At 44.8% G+C, this 20490-nt stretch overlaps 1 protein-coding gene across 3 annotated transcripts in view; it reads right to left on the bottom strand.

Annotated features, from left to right (window-relative positions):
- Positions 1-1825: 1825 nt before the first annotated feature.
- arhgap39 (Rho GTPase activating protein 39) overlaps positions 1826-20490 on the bottom strand; it is a 519668-nt gene continuing 501003 nt past the window's right edge. For all 3 annotated transcript variants that reach the window (XM_078536328.1, XM_078536320.1, XM_078536324.1), the window contains 3 exons: positions 18975-19066; positions 4354-4523; positions 1826-2574 (listed from right to left, as the gene is read on the bottom strand). In XM_078536328.1, the coding sequence (XP_078392454.1) occupies positions 2380-2574; positions 4354-4523; positions 18975-19066 (457 nt within the window). In that variant the 3' untranslated portion in view covers positions 1826-2379. The remainder of the gene's footprint in view (positions 2575-4353; positions 4524-18974; positions 19067-20490) is intronic.

Genomic DNA, 20490 nt, shown 5'->3' with positions numbered 1-20490 from the left:
CCATACTCAGCCCAGGCCTGGGAACCATTTGTCTGCACCGTCTGGCCTTACCATCCAAACCACTGGGGTGGGGGGGCGGCTTTGGGGCAGAAAGGCTGGGGTCGGGAGTGGGGGTAGGGAGTGGAGAAACGGGGTTGGGCAGTGGGGGTGGGGAATGGGGAAGCGTGGGTGGGGAATGGGGAAGCGTGGGTGGAGAATGGGGAAGCGTGGGTGGGGAATGGGGAAGCGTGGGTGGGGAATGGGGAAGTGTGGGTGGGGAATGGGGAAGCGTGGGTGGAGAATGGGGAAGCGTGGGTGGGGAATGGGGAAGCGTGGGTGGGGAATGGGGAAGTGTGGGTGGGGAAGTGTGGGTGGAGAATGGGGAAGCGTGGGTGGGGAATGGGGAAGTGTGGGTGGGGAATGGGGAAGTGTGGGTGGGGAATGGGGAAGCGTGGGTGGGGAATGGGGAAGTGTGGGTGGGGAACGGGGAAGTGTGGGTGGAGAATGGGGAAGCGTGGGTGGGGAATGGGGAAGTGTGGGTGGGGAACTGGGAAGCGTGGGTGGAGATTGGGGAAGCGTGGGTGGGGAATGGGGAAGCGTGGGTGGGGAATGGGGAAGCGTGGGTGGGGAATGGGGAAGCGCGGGTGGGGAACGGGGAAGCGTGGGTGGGGAACGGGGAAGCGTGGGTGGGGAACGGGGAAGCGTGGGTGGGGAACGGGGAAACGCGGGTGGGGAATGGGGAAAACAGGGACTGGCGGGTGCAGGTGGAAGGAGTTATTTTAAAAAATCAATCATTTGGCTCAAAGGCTGAAAGCTGTTAGCGGGGGACAGCACCTCGATAGAAACAGAAAGTGAAATAAGGTAGTCCTAATTAAACGTTTAAAAGCCTGCAGCTTGTCTGGAGGAGGCAAGGTTGAGGAAGGTAAGAAGTTTCACAGTCCAGAGGTCCTGGGCTAAGTAGAAATAGGAGGGAGTGTGACTGACCAGTCCTGATTTCAACAGTGTGATTATGTATCAGTCAGGGAACATGCAGAATCAGTGAATGGCAAACAGTGCAAATTACACTCCAATCTGTGGGACAGTCTCCAGTGTCAGGGGCATTTCTGTCCCTTTACACACACAGCACTTATTATGTTTAGATTGGCAAGTTGTCATCCTCTGAAGCAGCACCTGTTAGAGCTTGCGTTTAGGCTCCACGAAAGGCTCCGGGCTTGCCCTTTATCCATCCAAGTCTATTTGTGCTTTTACCAACTATTAAAGTCAATCTGTCAATTCTCAATATCAGCCTCCAGTTGCAACCCAGGGTGCTGCCCCATCAAGTTAGACCATGGTCCAGAATGGTTCAGGCAGGTTCTTGAGCTTAGGTGCAATTCACATTTCAAATCTTTTCAGAGAAGAGGTCATTACGATTCGATACAAGGGAGGATATCGCAGTTCAGCATCATCTTTTTAAAAACAGAGTTCATTATAGGCTATTAGGTTACAGCAAGCGAATGAGTTAAACACCCACTTTTACAAAGTCAGATTCTGGGACTTGCCGCCAGCATTTTGGGCATTGACTCCCATCATTCCGCGTAAAAACATGCAGACTCACTCAAAAAGGATTAACCACCTTGAAAACCCTAAACCAGGCAACTGGGATTAGAACACTCGCATCTAGGCAACCAGACTGATGAGAGTTAGCACCAAAGTGGAGCAATTCTACATTGCCCTCAAACTCGAAAGGGAATTGAATGGGCAGTGGGGGGGAAAAGTCACAGATTATTTAGAGGTTCCTCCAAAAACACAGCAGAACTATTCTTTATAAACAATAAAAACTGCGGATATTTTGAATGTCTCTCGCGCAAAAGATTAAAACGATGTAAAATTTGGAATGTGTTTGGTTAACATTCACAGCAAAGTACTGTAGAACGGTAAGAAGTAAGAGAAGAAATAAACCACATGAGAGGATGTCTCGCCCACATAAAGGGTGTCTTTTGTTTCATTTTTGTTTTTTTTTAGCCCTGTATAATTAAATGCTATAAAAATAAAGTTACTTTATAAACAGGTTTAAAAACCCAAATACGCATGCTAAACGAAAAAAATAAACTATTAGTAAACTGTGCCACAGGAGGGGATGGACCTGGATGTGAGCATTATACAGAGCAGACAAAAAAAGCAGCATCAAAACCAGCGTCAAAATTTACATATAATACTTTTTTCTTTGTTTTTTTTCCCTTCTTATTTTTTTTATAATGTAGACAACACCAACCAGCAAGGGACTGGCAAAAAGATTTCAAATTGGTATAAACAGATGCAGACACAAACGCATTACGTTTTTTTTTTGTACAAGGCTTATCTTTGCGTTTTCTGTTTGTTTTGCTTCTTTTCCACCTCTCAATTTTTCTTAAACTCTCCTGGCTATAGCACATCTTTCACGAAACTGGTGTCCAGGTGTTGGATTAACACTCGCAGGAAGGACATCTCTTTCCGTGTGTTCTCGAATATGATCCTGGGGTTATCGGATTGACAGCGGAGGCAGTTGGGAGCCATGACCATGGCTAGGTTGTTGACATCCATCTTGGTAACGCAGACGTTGGCCGGTTGGACGAAAATCTAATTAGCAGGAGTCGAGAAAAGAAGGGAAAACGCAATGAATTTTTCTGTTCAGCCCACGTGTCTCAGGGTTCACTCGTCCTCGATTAAATGGGGGTGGGGGGGGTGGTGTGGAATGAAGTGGACTTTACATCTGAATTCATTTTCTCCTTTTGATCCCCACTTAAGCGTACTGACTCCATAGACACAGGAGGAGGCCATTCAGCCACTGCAGTCTATGCTCCAATGAAGTACTGAGGGTGTGTGGTACTGTTGGAGGTGCCGTTTTTAAGATATTAGATAGAAATCCAGGTACAGGAGTAGGCCAGTCAATCAGATTATGGATGATCTGTATCTCAACTCCATTTACTCACTTTGCTTCTATATTCCTTAATGCCCTAGCCTAATAAAAAAATCTATCAATCCCAGATTTGAAATTTCCAATTGAGCCTCAGCCTCAACAGCCTTTTAGCTGGGGGGGGACACATTCCCAATTTCCACTACCCTTTGTGGAGGAACTGCTTCCTGGCATCTGAACAGCCTAGTTCTAACTTTAAGGTTATGCCCTCTCGTTCTTTACTCCTGAACCAGAGGAACTATTTTACTCCATCTACCCTAGCAATTTGTTTAATCATCTTAAACGCCTCAATTAGATCACTCCATAATCTTCTATACGCTTGGGGGTGCAAGCCTAGTCTATGCAACTTGCCCTCAGAATTTAACCCCTTTTCGCTGCAGTTTCATTCTGGTTAATCTGTGCTACATGTCCTCGAGGCACCTTCCTGGGGGGCAGCTCCCAGAACTGAATGCAGTGTTCCAAATGGTGTCTAAACGGAGCTTTATACAGCTGTTGGGTAACTTACATACCCCTCTGCCACTCAGCACCTTCAGTAGAGGAGAAAAAACAACTAGAGGAAAAATAAAAAGAACTGAAAAAAAGCCTTGGTCAAATTGAAATTATACAGGTCGTTTATACAGGCCATTATAGTGCCACGAGAATTACATGTGGTTTTAATGAAAAAAAATCCTCATGCTGGATAAGCAAACCAGAAAACCAAATGTGACCCCGGACTGTATAGGACTGAAGAAAATAACAATTACATTTCTGAATCTAGAGGAAAATTAAGTTGATAAATACAGCCCCTACAAATTGTACTGGGCAAGGTCGTGGAAATGCGATTTCCTCGCGATGGCGATATATCAACTCTACCATATAATAAGAATGCTCCTTCCATGTAGTGACCCCTCTGTTTCCAGCTCTAAACTGACCTGCAGCTTTATTGGAACTGCAGTCAGTGCTTAGTGCAATCTGTAACCCCACACCACTTGGAGGGCATTCGAAGGGTTTTAGTGCACAAAAGACAACTGAACATTATTGAGGTGTTGATTACTTATCTATTACACACTTAGCACAATATATAACTTACAGCACAGAAATAAGCCATTCGGCATAACTTGTCAATGCTGGGGTTGATGCCCCACGTGACCCTCCTTCTGTACTTTATCTAACCCCTATCATCACATCATCTACTCCTCTCTCCCCTCATTCATTTACCCAGCTTTCCCTTAAATGCATCGACTTCTGCTTGTCCCTGTCTTCAGTGCACCTTAATGAGATGCAAACTAGTGACCAAGAACATGAGTAATCTGCCTGAAATAAACCAGGTGCTTCAAACGTGACGATCGGCCTTTCTGAAATTGACCTTAATGCAAATGGATGGTGGTCGTGGCTTTGTGGTCAATACAAATGGGCGTGTTAAATATGGATGCCTCGGGAACAGGCTGTAACAGTGACTGTACCTGTAGAAAGCGGATGAGGTAGCCGAGTACCAGCCGGTTGAGCTTGGGTAGGGAGTGGACGACTGCGATCGCCGCCTCTGGGTTTTCGTAATGGTTGATGGACTGCTCATAAAACTCGTGAGGGATGAGCGGATCCTCTAGTTCACGGTACCATAATTTCAACAACGAGGCTGTCAGAAGTGCAGAAAGCGGGAAAAAGAGAGAGAGAGAGAGAGAGAGAGGAGAGAATGATCCATTTCAATATTATTACAGATGTACATGTTCAGCTGCCATTAGTTGAATCCAAACTCTAGACTCCATGTGTTGGCCTGTTATCAACTATTAAAACTTTATCTTTTTCTGACAACCCTCAAGGCTCCTCTTAATACAATCCATCCCGGTTCTAATCATAAAATTTGAACATTTAAAAGAAAATACAACTTTAGTTAAATGGATAAATGGATAAACAGGGCTTGACAGTTATGGGAGGCTTCATTTTAAAAGAGCGCGGAGAGTGGCAGAGACTTCATTTTAAATAAAGAGGAGCAAAAGGGAGAGAGCAGCGAGACTCTATAAAGAGCGCGAGAGGGAGACAGCAGCAAGACTTCAAAAAGAGCACGAGGAGAGAGCAGCGAGATTTCATAAATAGCACAAGAGGGAGAGGAGACGATGATTGGTGAGTGACAGGTGAGTAAACCCTTTATATAAAGTTTAAGGCATGTCAGTGCAGCTCGGCCATGTGAAATGTGCATCCTGCGGGATGTGGGAAGTCATGCAGGCACATGATGAACACATCTGCAGGAAGTGTGTCACCAGCTGCAGAAACTTGAGCTCTGGGTTGCGGTACTTGAGCAGCGGCTGGAGTCACTATGATGTATCCACAAGGCTGAGGATTATGTGGATAGCACGTTTAGAGAGGTGGTCACATTGCAGCTAAGAAGTACACAGGCAGGGAGGGAACGGGTTACCACCAGGGTATCTAAGAGAAACAGGCAGGGAGTGCAGGAATGCCCCGAGGCTATCTCGCTTTCTAACCGCTTTTCCATTTTGGATACTGGTGAGCGAGATGGTTCCTCAGAGGACTGTAGCAAGAGCCAGGTTCGTGATACCACGGGTGGCTCAGCTGCACAGGAGGGGTGGTGGAACAGTGGAAGTGCTTTAGTGGTGGGGGATTCCATAGTTAGAGGAGCAGACAGGTGTTTCTGCGGCCGTAGACATGACTCCAGAATGGTATGTGGCCTTCCTGATGCCAAGGCCAACAATGGCACAGAGTGGCTGCAGGGCACTCTTTGGGGGGGGGGGGGGGGGGGGGCAAGCAGCCAGAAGTCATTGTTCACATTGGGACAAATGACATAGGCAGGAAAAGGCATGAGGTCCTGAAAGTAGATTTTAGGGAGTTAGGAAGGAAATTGAAAAGCAGGACCTCAAGAGCAGTAATCTCAGGATTACTCCCAGTGCCAGGTGCTAGTGAGCATTAAGAATAGGAAGTTTGAGCAGTTCAAAACGTGGCTGGAGAAATGGAGTAGGAAGGAGGGCTTTAGATTTCTGAGGCATTGAGACTGGTTCTGAGGCAGGTGGGGCCTGTACAAGAAGGACACTTTAACAGGACTGGGACTAATGTTTTCACAGGGATGTTTGCTAGTGCTGTTGGGGAGGGTTTAAACAAGATTGACAGAGGGTTGGGAACCTGAGGGGAAATTCAGAGGGGTGAGGAGAAAAACTGGCAGTGGGAAGAAGAGAAGTATTAACTGATAAGTAGGATATATCAGAGAGCAGTGTCAAGGCACATAGAATACTTGCAGAACTACAGTAGGCTATGGTAAGTCATTAGATGAGGTCAGAGTAAGGGGGAAAGTTAAAAAGCCTAAATCAGGATTAATGTGCATGTATGTGAATGCACGGTGTGTGGTTAATGTCTTATGGTGATCTGCAGGCACAGGTTGACAAATGGAACTAAGGGCAGGATTTTTCAACTGGTGTGCGGGGGCGGGCCCAACACATAAAATGACACGCGATGACATCAGGCATGCGTCCCGACGTCATCGTACTGTCTCGCGATGTTTCATTGGGCGGGCACACGCCGGAGTGGGCTGCGCGCCCGCCGATACGTAAACAGCCTATTAAGGCCATTGAGGAAGTGAGTTAGGTAATTGTCAACGCTGCCCGTCCAAACTTAAAGGTTGGCGGGCGGGCAAAAAAGGCCAAGCGGCCTTCGCGTCTTTTAGGAAACCTCACCCACGAGCGGGATGAGGTTTCCTAAAGCTTTCATTAAATAAATAAATAATTTTCCCATGTCATGTGAGCGGACATGTTTAATTGAATTTTACATCCATTTATTTAATAATTACAATAGCCCTTCAATCTCCCTGAGGCAGCTCCATGCCTCAGGGAGATGGAAGCAGAAAGGGTGCAGGCCCTGACTCTCCCTCCTCCCCCCCACCTGCACAGGTAGCGCTGAGCACCACGGCTTGCGTCTTGTGCTGAGCGAGCCTTAATTGGCCCGCCCGTGTAAAATGGTGGCGTGGAGCCAATCGCGGACGGCAATCGGCTCCACCGCCAACCCCCACCTGCTAGCTGAAAAATTCAGGCCTATGATGTTATTGCTATAACAGAGACCTGGCTCAAAGAAGGGCAGGAATGGGCATTAAATATTCTTGGGTGCAAGGTATTTAGGGGAGACAAAAAAAAGGAAGAGAAGGCGGTGTGGGGGGGGGAGTGGCAGTGTTCATTAAGGATGGTATTACAGATCTGAAGAGTGAGGATGTTCCAGAGGGGTCAAGGACAGAATCCCTCTGCCTACAGGTAAGGAATGAAAAAGGTGCAATAATATTTATCAGTGTAGCATATAGACTACCAACTAGAGGAAGGGATGTAGAGAAACAAATTTGCAAATAAATTACAGAGAGGTGCAAGAATTATAGAATTATAATGGGGGACTTCAATTATCCAAAAATAGACTGGATAGGAATAGTGCAAAGGGACAAGAAGGGCTAGAGTTCCTGGAATGTATTTAAGATTATTTTTCTGCAGCAGTACATTTCCAGCCCAATGAGAGGGCAGGCACTTGTTCTGGGGAATGAGTTGGCCCAAGTGGATCAAATATCAGTGGGAGAGCATTTAGGGGACAGTGACCATTGTATCATAAGGTTTAGGTTGGCCATAAAGGACAAGGAACAATCCAGAGCGGGGATAATTAATTGGGGGAAAGCCAACTTCGATGGGATGAGAATGCATCTGAGTCGAATGAGTTGGAATCAAATGTTAGCAGAAAAGACAGTGGCTGAACAATGGGCCACCTTCAAAGAAAAAGTATTGCAGGCAATGTCGAAGTGTATTCCCTTGAAGGGGAAAGATAGGACAAATCAATCCAAAGCACCCTGGATGACGAGAGAAATAGAGGTCAAGATGAAAAGGAAAAGTACGCGTATGACAGATGTCAAGCAGAAAATACAGGAGAATCAGGCTGAATATAGAAGGACCAGAGGGGAAGTGAAAAACTAATCAGAAAATCAAGGCAAGAGCATGAAACGAGACTAGCAGCTAACAGAAAAGGGAATCCCAAGATCTTCTATAAGCATGTAATTAATAAAAGGGTGGTAAAAGAGAGGGTAGAACCAATTAGGGATAAAAGAGACTTGCTTGTGGAGGCAGGAGAAGTAGCAGAGGTATTAAATGAGTACTTTGCACCTGTCTTTACAAGGGAAGAGGATGCTACCAAGGCTGAGGTGAGAGAGGAGGTAACTGGTACACCCAAGCAATTTACAGTTGAACAGCAGGAAGTGTTAGAAAGGCTATCTTTACTCAAAATTGATAAGGTACTAGGACCTGATGAGATGCATTTGAGGATACTGGGGGAGGTGAGAGTGGAAATTGCAGAGGCACTGGTGATAATCTTCCAGTCTTCCTTTGACACAGGGGAGGTGCCAGAGGACTGGAGAATTGCAAATGTTACACCCTGGTTCAATAAGGGGTGCAAGGATAATGCTGGCAACTACAGACCAGTCAGTTTGACTTCATAGTTCGGGACAAAATCAATAGTCACTTAGACCAGTGCAGGATAATTAAGGAAAGCCAACATGGATTCATTAAGGGGAAATCATGTTTAACTAACTTGCTGGAGTTTTTTGAGGAGCTAACAGAGAACAGAGATAAGGGCAATGCTGTTGATGTGTATATGGATTTTCAAAATGTATTTGATACAGTGCCACACAGCAGACTTGTGAACAAACTTCTAGCTCATGGAATAAAAGGGAAAGTGGGCGCTTGGATAAGAAATTGGCTGAGCGACACGAAGCAGAGAGTAGTGATAAATGGTTGTTTTTCAGATTGGAGGAAGGTTTGAGGTGGAATTCCCCAGGGGTCAGTGTTGGGGCCCTTACTCTTCTTGAGATATATTAGTGACCTAGACTATAGTGTGCAGGGCATGATTTCAAAATTTGCGGATGATACTAAGATTGGACACATTTTCAACTGTGATGAGAATAGTCTTAAACTTCAAAAGAACATAGACATATTGAAGGATTGGGCAGACAAGTGGCAGATGAAGTTCAATGCAGAGAAGTGTGAGGTGATTCATTTTGAAAGGAAGAATATGGAGAGACAGTATAAAATAAAGAGAGAAACTCTAAAGGAGGTGCAGGAACGAAGGGACCTCAGTGTATATGTACATAAGTCATTGAAGGTGGCAGGGCATGTTGAGAGAGCAGTCAATAAAGCATATGGTATCCTAGGCTTTACTGATAGGGGCATTGAGCATAAGAGTAAGAAAGTCATGTTAAACTTGTATAAGACAGTAGTTAGGCCTCATATGGAGCACTGCGTCCAATTCTGGGCGCCATACTTGAGGAAAGATGTGAAGGCATTGGAGACAGTACAGAGAAGATTCACAAGAATGATTCCAGGGATAAAGAACTCTAGCTATGAGGATAAATTGGAGAGATTGGGTCTGTTTTCCTTGGAGAAAAGAAGGCTGAGAGGAGACTTGATAGAGATATTCAAGATCCTGAGGGGTATGGACAGGGTAAATACTGAGAAACTGGTCCCACTCAAGAGAACATCAAGAACTAAGGGGCACAGATTCAAAATAATGGGCAAAAAGAGTGGAAGTGATGTGAGGAAAATTTTTTCACCCAGAGGGTGGTTGGAGTCTGGAGCGAACTTCCTGAGAGGGTGGTGGAGAAAGGTTCAATCGAGGAATTCAACGCTCTTTCAGTGAGCCTCGATGGGTCGAACGGCCTTCTTCCACACAAAAGATTCTGTGATGTGGCCTTGCTCCCAACGCTCTCTTCCTGCTTTCATGGCAAAATATAATTCCAAAGTTAAGCTTACAATCGCTCAGAGCTGGAACCAGAGTTCTGATGTGAAGTTGACTTGAAACGTTAACTGTTTCTTGCTTCACTGATGCTGCCTGGCCTGCTGAGTATTTCCAGCATTTTCTTATTTTATTTCAGATTTCCAACATCTGCAGTATTTTGCTTTTCTACGTACAGTAAATTTTGTGTCATCCAGCCTTTAACCAACCTGAATTCTCTACTAGCTGGAATTCCTGTTGAGTCTGTTTTTGACTGGAGATGTCTCTCATCCAGCAGAAGCTGGTGCTAATATTTGTTCCCCAGCAGACCCACTAAAAACTATCAAACTCACGGGTAGTCGTTATCCATGGCCTGCCCTCACTCCGGTCTCAGCCTCCCACTGTTCTGCAGCACCACGTTCCCTTGGTGCTCCCACGCTTCTCATGAGGCCTCAACACCTGCATCACCACCGGATCACCCAGGGGCTCTGATTGGTTGAACATGTGGAACTCTTTGGGAACCGGCATGTTTGATTAACCAGCACCACCTATTCCCCATACATGCTGGACACTAAGCGCTGTGGGCCATCAGCAGCAGCAGAATTGTACTTGAACACAATCTGTAACCTCACGGCCCAGCATATCCCCCGCTCTACCATTACCATCAAGCCACGGGATCAACCCTGGTTCAACGAAGGGTGCAGGAGGGCACACCAGAAGCAACAGCAGGCATACCTAAAAATTAGGTGTTAACCTGGTGAAGCTATAACATAGGACAATTTGCGTGCCAAGCAGCATGAGCAGCAAGTGATAGACAGAGCTAAGTGATCCCACAACCAACGGGACAGATCTAAGCTTTGCAAGTCCTGCCACATTCAATCGTGAATGATGGTGAACAATCAAACAACTCCCTGGCGGAGGAGGCTCCACTAATATCCCCATCTTCAATGATGGAGGAGCCCAGCACATCAGTCCAAAAAATAAGGCTGAAGCTACAATTTGCTACAATCTTCAGCCAGAAGTGCCGAGTGGATGATCCATCTCGGACTCCTCTAGAGGTCCCCACCGTCACAGATGCCAGTCTTCAGCCAATTCAATTAATTCCACGTGATATCAAGAAGCTGCTAAAGGCACTGAATAGTGCAAAAGCTATGGGCCCTGACAATATTCCAGCAATAGTACTGAAGACTTGTACTGCAGAACTTGCTGCGCCCCTAGCCAAGCTGTTCCAGTGCAGCTACAACACTAGCATCTACCTGGCTGTGTGGAAAATTGCCCAGGTATGTCATGTACAAAAAAAGCAGGACAAATCCAACCCAGCCAATTACCTCCCCATCAGTCTACTCTCCATCATCAGTAAAGTAATGGAAGGGGTCATCAACACTGCTACCAAACAGCACTTGCTTAGCAATAACCTGCTCACTGATGCCCAGTTTGGGTTCTGCCAGGGCTACTCAGCTCCTGACCTCATCACAGCCTTGGTTCAAACATTGACAAAAGAGTTGAACTCCCAAGGTGGGGTGAGAGTGACTGCCCTTGACATCAAGACTGCATTTGACCGAGTGTGGCATCAAGGAGCCCCAGCAAAACTGAAGTCAGTGGGAATCGGGGGAAAAACACTCCATTGGTTGGAGTTGTACCTGGGACAAAGGAAGATGGTTGTGATTGTTGAAGGTCGGTCATTTCAGTTCCAGGACATGGCTGTAGGGGTTCCTCAGGGTAGTGTCCTAGGCCCAATCATCTTCAGCTGCTTCATGAATGACCTTCCTTCCATCATAAGGTCATTGTGCTGATGATTGCACAATGTTCAGCACCATTTGTGACTCCTCAGATACTGAAGCAGTCCATGTCCAAATGCAGGAAGATCTGGACAATGTCTTGGACTGACAAATGGCAAGTAACATTTGTGCCACGCAGGTGCCTGGCAATGAACATCTCCAACAAGAGAGAATCCAACCATCGTTCAATGGCATTACCATCACTGAATCCCCCACTATCAACATCCTGGGGGTTACCATTGACCAGAAACTGAACTGAACAAGCCACATAAATACTGTGGCAGGTCAGAGGCTAGGAATTGTGCAACGAGTAACTCACCTCCTGACTTCCCAAAGCCCGTTTACCATCTACAAAGCACAAGTCAGGAGTGTGATGGAATATTCCAGACTTGCCTGGATGAGTGCAGCTCCTACACCACTCAAGAAGCTTGACACCATACAGGACAAAGCAGCCCACTTGATTGGCATCCCATCCACAAACATTCACTCCCTCCACCACCGAGGCACAGTAGCAGCAGTGTGTAACATCTAAAAGATGCACTGCAGGAATTCACCAAGGCACCTTCCAAACCCACGACCACTACCATCGAGAAGAACAAGGGCATCATCAAACACATGGGAACACCACCATCTGGAAGTTCCCCTCCAAGTCACTCACCATCCTGACTTGGAAATATATCGCCGTTCCTTCACTGTCACTGGGTCAAAATCCTGGAACTCCCTTCCTAACAGCACTGTGGAAGTACCTACACCACAAGGACTGCAACGGTTCAAGAAGGCAGCTCACCACCACCTTCGCAAGGGCAACTAGGGATGGGCAATAAATGCTGGCCCAGCCAGCGAAGCCCACATCCCGTCAATGAATAAAAAAAAACTAGAAATTTTTACTGTATTTAGTTTCTGGGACATAATATGATGCAGAGAAAACAATTCTCCCACTGATTATAAACTGGACAGTACAAAGGATGTTTCTCACTTCCGAATATGACTAAACGCAACCATTCCGCACACACAAAAATAATAGTCATTTGCATTCATACAGACCTCTAACGTTGTAAAATGTGCCCAGTTGCTTCATAGGACTGTAGTCAGATAAATAATTGACACAAAGGAGCAGACAGTAGGACAGTAACAGGCTGTAGTATTGTACAGGAGTATTCACAAATAGAATAATTTCCAAGAAAAAACATTACTCATATGATATCAAACAGTGAGGCTGAAGACTGGAGAGAGAATACGAAGGATTAATGAGGGATTAATCAAACACGTCCCTTTCAAATTCTTTTTACAGCACTTGAGATGAAGCATTACTCAAAAGAAATAAGTGAGCTCTCTCGTCAGCAGAACTGGAGCAAGCAGATCGAGCTTAGATCATTGCTATGTATCACAGTGGGACAAACCAAAGTCAGCCATAATCGCCAGTTCTGTAACATTCAAGTCCACAATTCCACTTTGTTCTAAAAGCGGCCTGTCTTGTTGAACTTACACTATCTACAAAGCAACAACTTGTATTTATATGGCGCCTTTAATGTAGCAAGTCGTTACAAAGGCACTTCACAGGAGCTAAGCAGACAAAACCTGGCACCGAGCTAAAAAGGAGATATTAGGGCAGCTGGCCAAAAGCTTTGTCAAAGAGGTAAGCTTTAAGGAATGTCTTAAAGATGGAGCGGGAGAGACTGTTCCACGTGGTGGGTAAAATGGCTACAGCCCTCTAAAACCTTTAGATGACATCAGAGGTCACATGACTATGGCAAGTCACAGTACACAAAGATAATAGTGCAAAAAGGCATTTCTCCAAACATCCCCCTTTTCATTGCAAAAAAGAGAAAAGTAATTGCATGCACTATCATTTGCAGTTTCAAGTCACTCACATGGATAGTCTATAAAGAAAACTGTCACGTATGAACAAAAAACTTGGATGGTTCTGGGATGTCATGAGCCATGAGCAGCTCATTTGCTTAGCTTGATGTTTATTACAAGCACTGTACTGGCCAATGTGGTCCTTAATCTCATTGCTCATGTTTGTCCAGTACAGCACTTCACTTGTCTTTCTCAGACTAGACTCAATTCCTTGATAGATTGCATGGATGTGCTTCAACATTTCTTTTGTCTCTTTAGGGATAATGAATCTAGTTCCTTTGTGCAAGATGTCATCTTGGGTAATTACTTCACCCCTGTATGCCCAATACTCTCATATCAACGTTTCAGTCATCCTTTCATCACTACATTCTGTAGCACTTAAAGAGTTGCATCTCATTGCATAGTTTGCTTGATCTGAGCAAGATGCTTGTCTATTAGATTCAATGTCTCTGCTGGGTTGATAACTTTCAGAGCATGTCATGCAGTTGCTTCTTGTTGAATCTCTGTACTAGCATCGACTTCCTTCAAAGCGAGTGCAGCTCTCGACAGCATGTTGGCAAGATACATCTGCTTCTCTTGCTTGTACTTCACTTCCAAATGAGATCTCTGCAAACCAAGTACCCTCCTTTGCAGATGCTTTGGAGCAGATAGAAGCGGTTTGAGAAAGATGCTTTGAAGTGGCTTGTCATCAGACTCTACTATCACTTTCTCTCTCTTAAACAGGTACTGATTAAAATGCTCACAAGACAATAGCCAGGCACTCTTTCTCAATCTGTGCATAGTGTTGTTCAGTTTGCGTTAACGCTCTGGATGCAAACGCAAGTCGTCCTTGCTAGATGAGGATTGCTTCAAGTCCTGTTTCACTAGCATCACACTGCAAAGTGACTTTGTCATTGACATCATAGCACTTCAGCACTGATGTTGTCCTCACTAGCTGATGTGAGTGAAAGCTGCTTCTTGTTCTGTGCCCCAACACCACTGAACATCCTTCGCAGTGAGCTTGTGTAACGGTTCACATTCTGATAGCAAATTGGGCAAGAACTGGGCTAGGTAGTTCTCAAAGCTAATAAATCATTGAACTGTCTTCACATCTGTCGGTTGCTGCACCTCTGCTACAGCTCACACCTTACTAGGATCAGGGCAAAGTCATTTCACTGTCAGTACATGTACTCGACTTCAGTCATCCTAAGTTGCTGTGCTTGTTCAGCTTCAGGCTCATCTGGTGAGCTCTCTCTAGCAGCCTCACTAGATTCTGGTCATGGTCTGCAATGGCTTCTTCCATCTTATCTCCACATCCATAGACTAGCAGATCATCCATGATCACTTTTGCTCCTGGAAGAACACTGGCTATCTCATGCTGTCTGAGAGTTGATATTCTTCTGGAGCAGCAGAAATGTCACACAGAAGAGCACCTCCCAAATGGCGTCCAAAATGTAGTCAGAAAATTGCTGCTTTTATCCAACTTGATTTGCCAGTATCTATTCTTCGCATCTAGGGTAATAAAGACCTTTGCCTTGGTAAGTTATATCAAAATTTCTTCAATGAATGGCATGGGGAAGTGAGATCTCATCAAAGCTTTACTGAGGTCCTTTGGATCTGGGCACACTCTCAGCTTTCCAGTTTTTTTCACTGTTACCATGCTGTTTATCTAGTCTGTTTCAGTTGTCACTTTCTTGATTACTTCCTTCTCTTCCAGTTCCTCTATCTTGTCTTTTAGGCTGGGCTTGAGGGCAGCTGGAACTCTCCTCAGAAGATGTTGAGTTGGTCTCACACTCTCATCTACTTCAAGATGATATTCACCAGGAAGACATCTAAGACCTTTGAAAACATCTTTGTAATTTTATCAGAAGTCCATAGCTTGGTGCCATGCAAAACACTGCAAATCTCTCCTGGTATGCAGATGATTACTAGTCCAAGCTTTTGATTTGTTTCACTGAGATGAGGGGGGGTTTTACTGAGTGTTCACTATCTGGAACCGCAGATCTTTTTTCTTCCCGTTGTGCTGGTCTCTCAGCTCAGTTTGCCCTCTTGGGGTGGGCATTGTTCCATCATGTGTTAATGAGTAAAGTGCCACAGGGATCAGTGCTGGGGTCTCAACTATTCACAATCTATAGGTATGACTTGGAATTACAGGATCAGACGTATGGTTGCTAAATTTTCTGATGACACAAAGATAGGTAGGAAAGTGCGTTGACAAGGGGAGGTAAAGAGTCTGCAAAGGGATACAGACAGTTAAGTGAGTAGGCAAAAATTTGGCAGATGGAGTATAATGTGAGAGAATGTGAACTTGTCCACTTCGGCAGGAAAAGTAGAAGAGCAGCATGTTATTTAAATGGGGAAAGACTGCAGAACTCAGTGGTACAGAGGGATCTGGGTCTCCTGGTACATGCGTCACAAAAAGTTAGTATGCAGGTAAGTGATTAGGAGGACAAATGAAATGTTGTTGTTTATTGCAAGGAGAATGGAATATAAAAGTAGGGATGTTTTGCTACAATTGCATACTGTACTATGTACAGTTTTGATCTCTTTGTTTAAGAAAGGACATAATTGCAGTTCAGAGAAGGTTCACTTGACTAATTACTGGAATGAGGAGGTTGTCTTATGAGGAAAAGTTGGAAAGGTTTGGCCTGTATCCATTGGAGTTTAGAAGAGGGTTTCAGAGGGTCATGAGTCTGTGGAACTCTCTTCTCCAGAAGAGCGGTGGAGGCAGGATCACTGAATATTTTTAAGGCTGAGTTAGATAGATTCTTGATTGACAAGGGAGTCAAAGGGTATAGGGGGTAAGAAGGAAAGTGGAGTTGAGGCCACAATCAGATCAGCCATGATCTTATTGAATGGTGGAGCAGGCTCGAGAGGCCAAATGGCCTACTCCTGCTTTCTAATTCATATGTTCATATGTACCCTTGTAATTGCCTTTAAGTTTAAAACACTAATCTTGGACTCGCTCTTCTTACCCTCAAACTGATTGGCTTGTGCTTGGAAGGTTTGGACTGCCTCTCACCATAATGTAAAGCCTCATCAGTTGTTCCAACCTCAGAGCTTCTGCACAAGTCAATAACTTTCTTGAGAGTAAGTCTGCCTTTCCTCAGCAGATGTGCTCTCACAGTGGGACCCCTTGTTAATAAGACAATTCTTTCTCTGATGAGATCATCCTTCAGTTGCTCAAACTCAAGATTCAGCTAGATCTCTCAGTGAAGTCACATACTGACTGACATTCTCCCCCTCTTCCTGACAGCTGGTGTTGAACACATAGTGTTCATAAATAACATTCACAATCTCATAATTCTGAAAGAATTTCTAGTTCATTCTCAAATCCCTTTCAACTCCATAGGAGCAGGAATATTCAAAACCATATTAACTCACCCAGTAGTTGATGTCCTGTACAAAGTTGCAGACTGAAGTTTTAATTTTTCTCTTCTATTATTTTTTTACATCTGCTGGGTCTCTTACAGCTACGAAAATCCACTCAATTTCAGCCACACACTTCTGACACCATGTTCCGTGTGGTGGGTAAAATGGCTACAGCCTTAAAACCTTTATTTACTGAAAGATTATATCAGAGGTTGATCGACTATGGCAAGCCACAGTGCACAAAGGCAACAGTGCACAACGGCTTTTCTCCAAACAGAGACGGAGAGGTGTAGGGAGCTAATTCCAGAGCTTAGGGTCGAGACAATCCAACAATGCAAACCAGGTACGACTAAGCACATTGAACTGACATGCGGCTCATAGAAAGAGTTAACAGGAAAAGTTCTTGTGGTGAAGTAACTCCGAGCAACTTTGCCATCAAGTCATAAACTGGTTTCCTTCAGCAGGCAGCAAACTAGACAATCCAGATGCCAAACAAACTCCCTGACTTTTAACCAAGCTCCATTTTAAAACCAATATTTCAAACTAAGCAAGTCAGATTTTTAACTGGGGCCCTTTCACTCGCTGGGTGGAAGCAGGTACACCATAACTTTCCCAATAGCATTCCCTTCCCATCCTTTGCTACCTTACCCTGATGTGCAAGGAACAGGACAGAGAGCAGTGCAGAAATACAGCTCAGTCGCTGTGGGCAGGATTGTGAACAGGCACCGAGTCTGGGAGGTGGGCTTGCAAGTGGCCCTCAGCCTGTTTAATGAGAATCACATCTCCATTGCAAAAACACAAGCTTTTTGATCAACTTATTTAAGATTGCAGAGTCAATATTCCCTTCTCCCCTGGAATGCTGGCTCTCGATGGGTAATGGACCATCATTTATCTCCACCAACCTCCTCTCCCTTCCACAGATGCTGCCAGATCTGCTGAGTTTTTCCAGGTATTTTCGTTTTTGTTTTCGATTTCCAGCATCCGCAGTTTTTTGCTTTTATCTTACTATATAAATGCAAGTTCATCTTTGTCTGTTCTTTTTCCTTCCAGCCTGCTTGTTTTTCCATCCCTAAACCCCCAAGTGCTCATTTCAATTGTAGCAGTCCTACTCTGCTACTTCTCTTACGCAGTAGTTTTTTAGTTTTTTGTTTCTACTCTACCCGAGTTAACTCTGTCCGAGATGCACGTGAGCAAAGCTAACTCAGCAGAACGGGGAAGGTGAATTTACAGATTTGCCATGCCCCGGCACTAGTGCTGCTGTCATGTGCCGTACCATGGAAGGGGAAGTGAATCTTTTCAGGCAGCCAAAGGGTTATTTTGGAAACGGGCACCAGTAGCACAGCAGGAATTCTAATCAGCTTCCTAACAAATTGCAGCAGTATAGTGTGGTTGTTTAATCTCTTCAAATGCTAAAACAACTCCTGCTGCACTAATAGTGTCTCACGGGCACTGTGTGTCAAAAGGTGCTTTATATTAAATTTGTTAGAATGACATCAAAGCACTGCCCTTGCATGTAGTGCAACAGTTCGAGCAGAGGAAGAGTATTATTATAATGCACCATTTCATCACAGCTTTGCGCTTTGATCTTTTGTAGTGTGACATGAAAATGTGCATCCCAATAGCCTTCTTACTTTTAAAGCTGCTGCTGCTGTTTCTGGTGTGTTGATGATTGCCAGCAATACCATCTATTCTTGAAGGCACAATCTGTTCTCTCTGACTGCAATTTGCTCCCCTCCCCTGGTGTGAATGCAATGACTTTCTTGTTAAAGCAGTCCCCACAGTGCCAAGCCAAACTAGTTGTTCTTCTGGCAGAGCGTCTTCTGCTTGTCTGATTAAGGAGGAGGCATCACAATTGAGCCCAATTCAGCCCCTCATGTGGGGAATACTGGAGAGTGATCAGGAGTGGGAGGAGGTCTAATTCGGCCCCCTTAAGTCTGGAACTTATCTGATCTGTTTGGTTACACAGCAGGGGAAGCTTTCTTTTTAAAGAAAGAAAACCTGATTGATGTGATTGATATTGCCAAAAAAATTAAGCTGCTGGGTTTAGTTCTCTGTCTGCTCCCAGAGTGGAGGAAAGGGAGACGAAGGGAAAAGAATGATGTTGGGAAAGGGATGAATCAGCCTTACTGCACTGAGCTTAAGCATCCTTAACTAAGCTAAGCAAGACGAGATGACACAGACACGTCTTTGAGGGAAGAAGCTGGAGGTTCACTTCTCAGGAGTAACAGGGTTGGGAGGGGGATGGAAGCAGCACGACTGCTGATCCCTGTGACAAGCCAAAGAAAAACGCATTCCAAAATTCCAGTGACAACAGGTTTTACTCTCCCAGTGCATCCTTCACTATGATCAGCAAGTGGCCTTACCTGGGACATGAGGGTCTGTCAGCCCTTGTGGGATAACCCACTGATCCACTTGAAGCTTGAGGGCGTTGACCTCATCGATGTCCCCGGGGACTCTGCAGAAAGACAGAAGGAGCACACAGGACACAGCAGCAATGTTAATGTTATTCAGAGTAATTTGTTAGTGAGCAGCCCACACCACTAACCTCTCTTTGTCTCCGCACTATGCTTCAAACTATCCATCTTGTGAGCAACCGAGCCTCCTCCCTCCCCCAATTCCTGCCTGCCAAATGAAGCAAGATTCAGAGTCGTGGCTTTCTGCAATAGTGGTTAACAGGAGACTAATGAGGCCAATAAGCCAGTGCAGAGTTGAACAATGCAAAGCTGAAAACAAACAAACAGGACAATTGATGCATGTCTGAAGTAATTTTCCTTGTTTAGAAGCCTTTGGTGTGCTCTAATGCTGCAGGATTGAGCTGCCAAACTTCTGGTATTGCCAACCTCCTAGAATCTCCAGGAATTAAAGATTAATCTCAGGACCTTGCTGGGAGCAGCACACAGGAGGAAAATCACAGGAGCTTTAAAAAATGTTCCTTCCTTTTCTTTTGAAAATTTAATTTCTTTCTTATAAAACAGATTGACAAGAGGCCATTTTACTGGCAGTCAATAATCATCCAGTCAGGAAAAGGGAATTCTGCTTATTTTCCAAAGGATGAAAGTTGCAGAGGTAGGATGGATGTATTGGGTGACCAATGGTGTGAACCTGGGGGTGAGGAGGTTGGAGGCAAGAACTCATGTGATAAAACTTTGGGAATACATCCAACCAGTGTTAACAATCGACCAAAAGGAACTTAGTTACCTGCAGCATTTTGAGATGTTGGAACCTGTACAAATGAGCTAAACAGAAGTGGCTTTACAATTTATTTTCAAAGCTATTGGGAAAGTGATTATGATGTTAGATCTGTGGGCAGAATTCTTCATGGTCAGTCTGCTGCTGACCACAATATCCAGGCCAATGAGTGACTGTTTTTTTGTTTCCTCCATCCCTTCATAGTCTCCTTTTCTCTTCCTCCTTTCCTGAAGATGCTGACTCTTACTGTGGTATGGTTTCATGGCAGGCATTAATCCTGGTAATACATCACTGGAGTGACATGAATTGAGAGCATGATTTGACCAAGGTTTATAAAATGATTAAGGAAACAGATTGTGTCTGTGCAGAAAGTATATGTCAACTAAATGAGTTGGGAGAGGATCGTGGTCACAATCACAAATTCTGCAAGGCCAGATCAAGGTTAGATGTCAGGAGGAGGCTCTTTTCTAAGGGAATAGTGAAAGCCTAGAACAGGTTGCAAGCTTGTGTGGTGAACATTCATTCACTGAATTGCTTCAAGAGAGAACTAAAACTGGTTCTGACAGAGGCTGGGATCACCTCATACAAAAGGCAAGTGCCACATTACATTAATCAGAGCCAGGCTGATCTCCTCGCCAATTTTGATTGCCTAAGGGGGTTGGGGGGGAATTTTCACTAAAGACTGGGCTT

Source organism: Cetorhinus maximus, chromosome 3 (assembly GCF_964194155.1).
Source record: "Cetorhinus maximus chromosome 3, sCetMax3.hap1.1, whole genome shotgun sequence".
Taxonomy (NCBI): Eukaryota; Metazoa; Chordata; class Chondrichthyes; order Lamniformes; family Cetorhinidae; genus Cetorhinus; species Cetorhinus maximus.
Note: the sequence above shows the minus strand (reverse complement) of the source record. Positions and strands in the feature narration are given on the sequence as shown.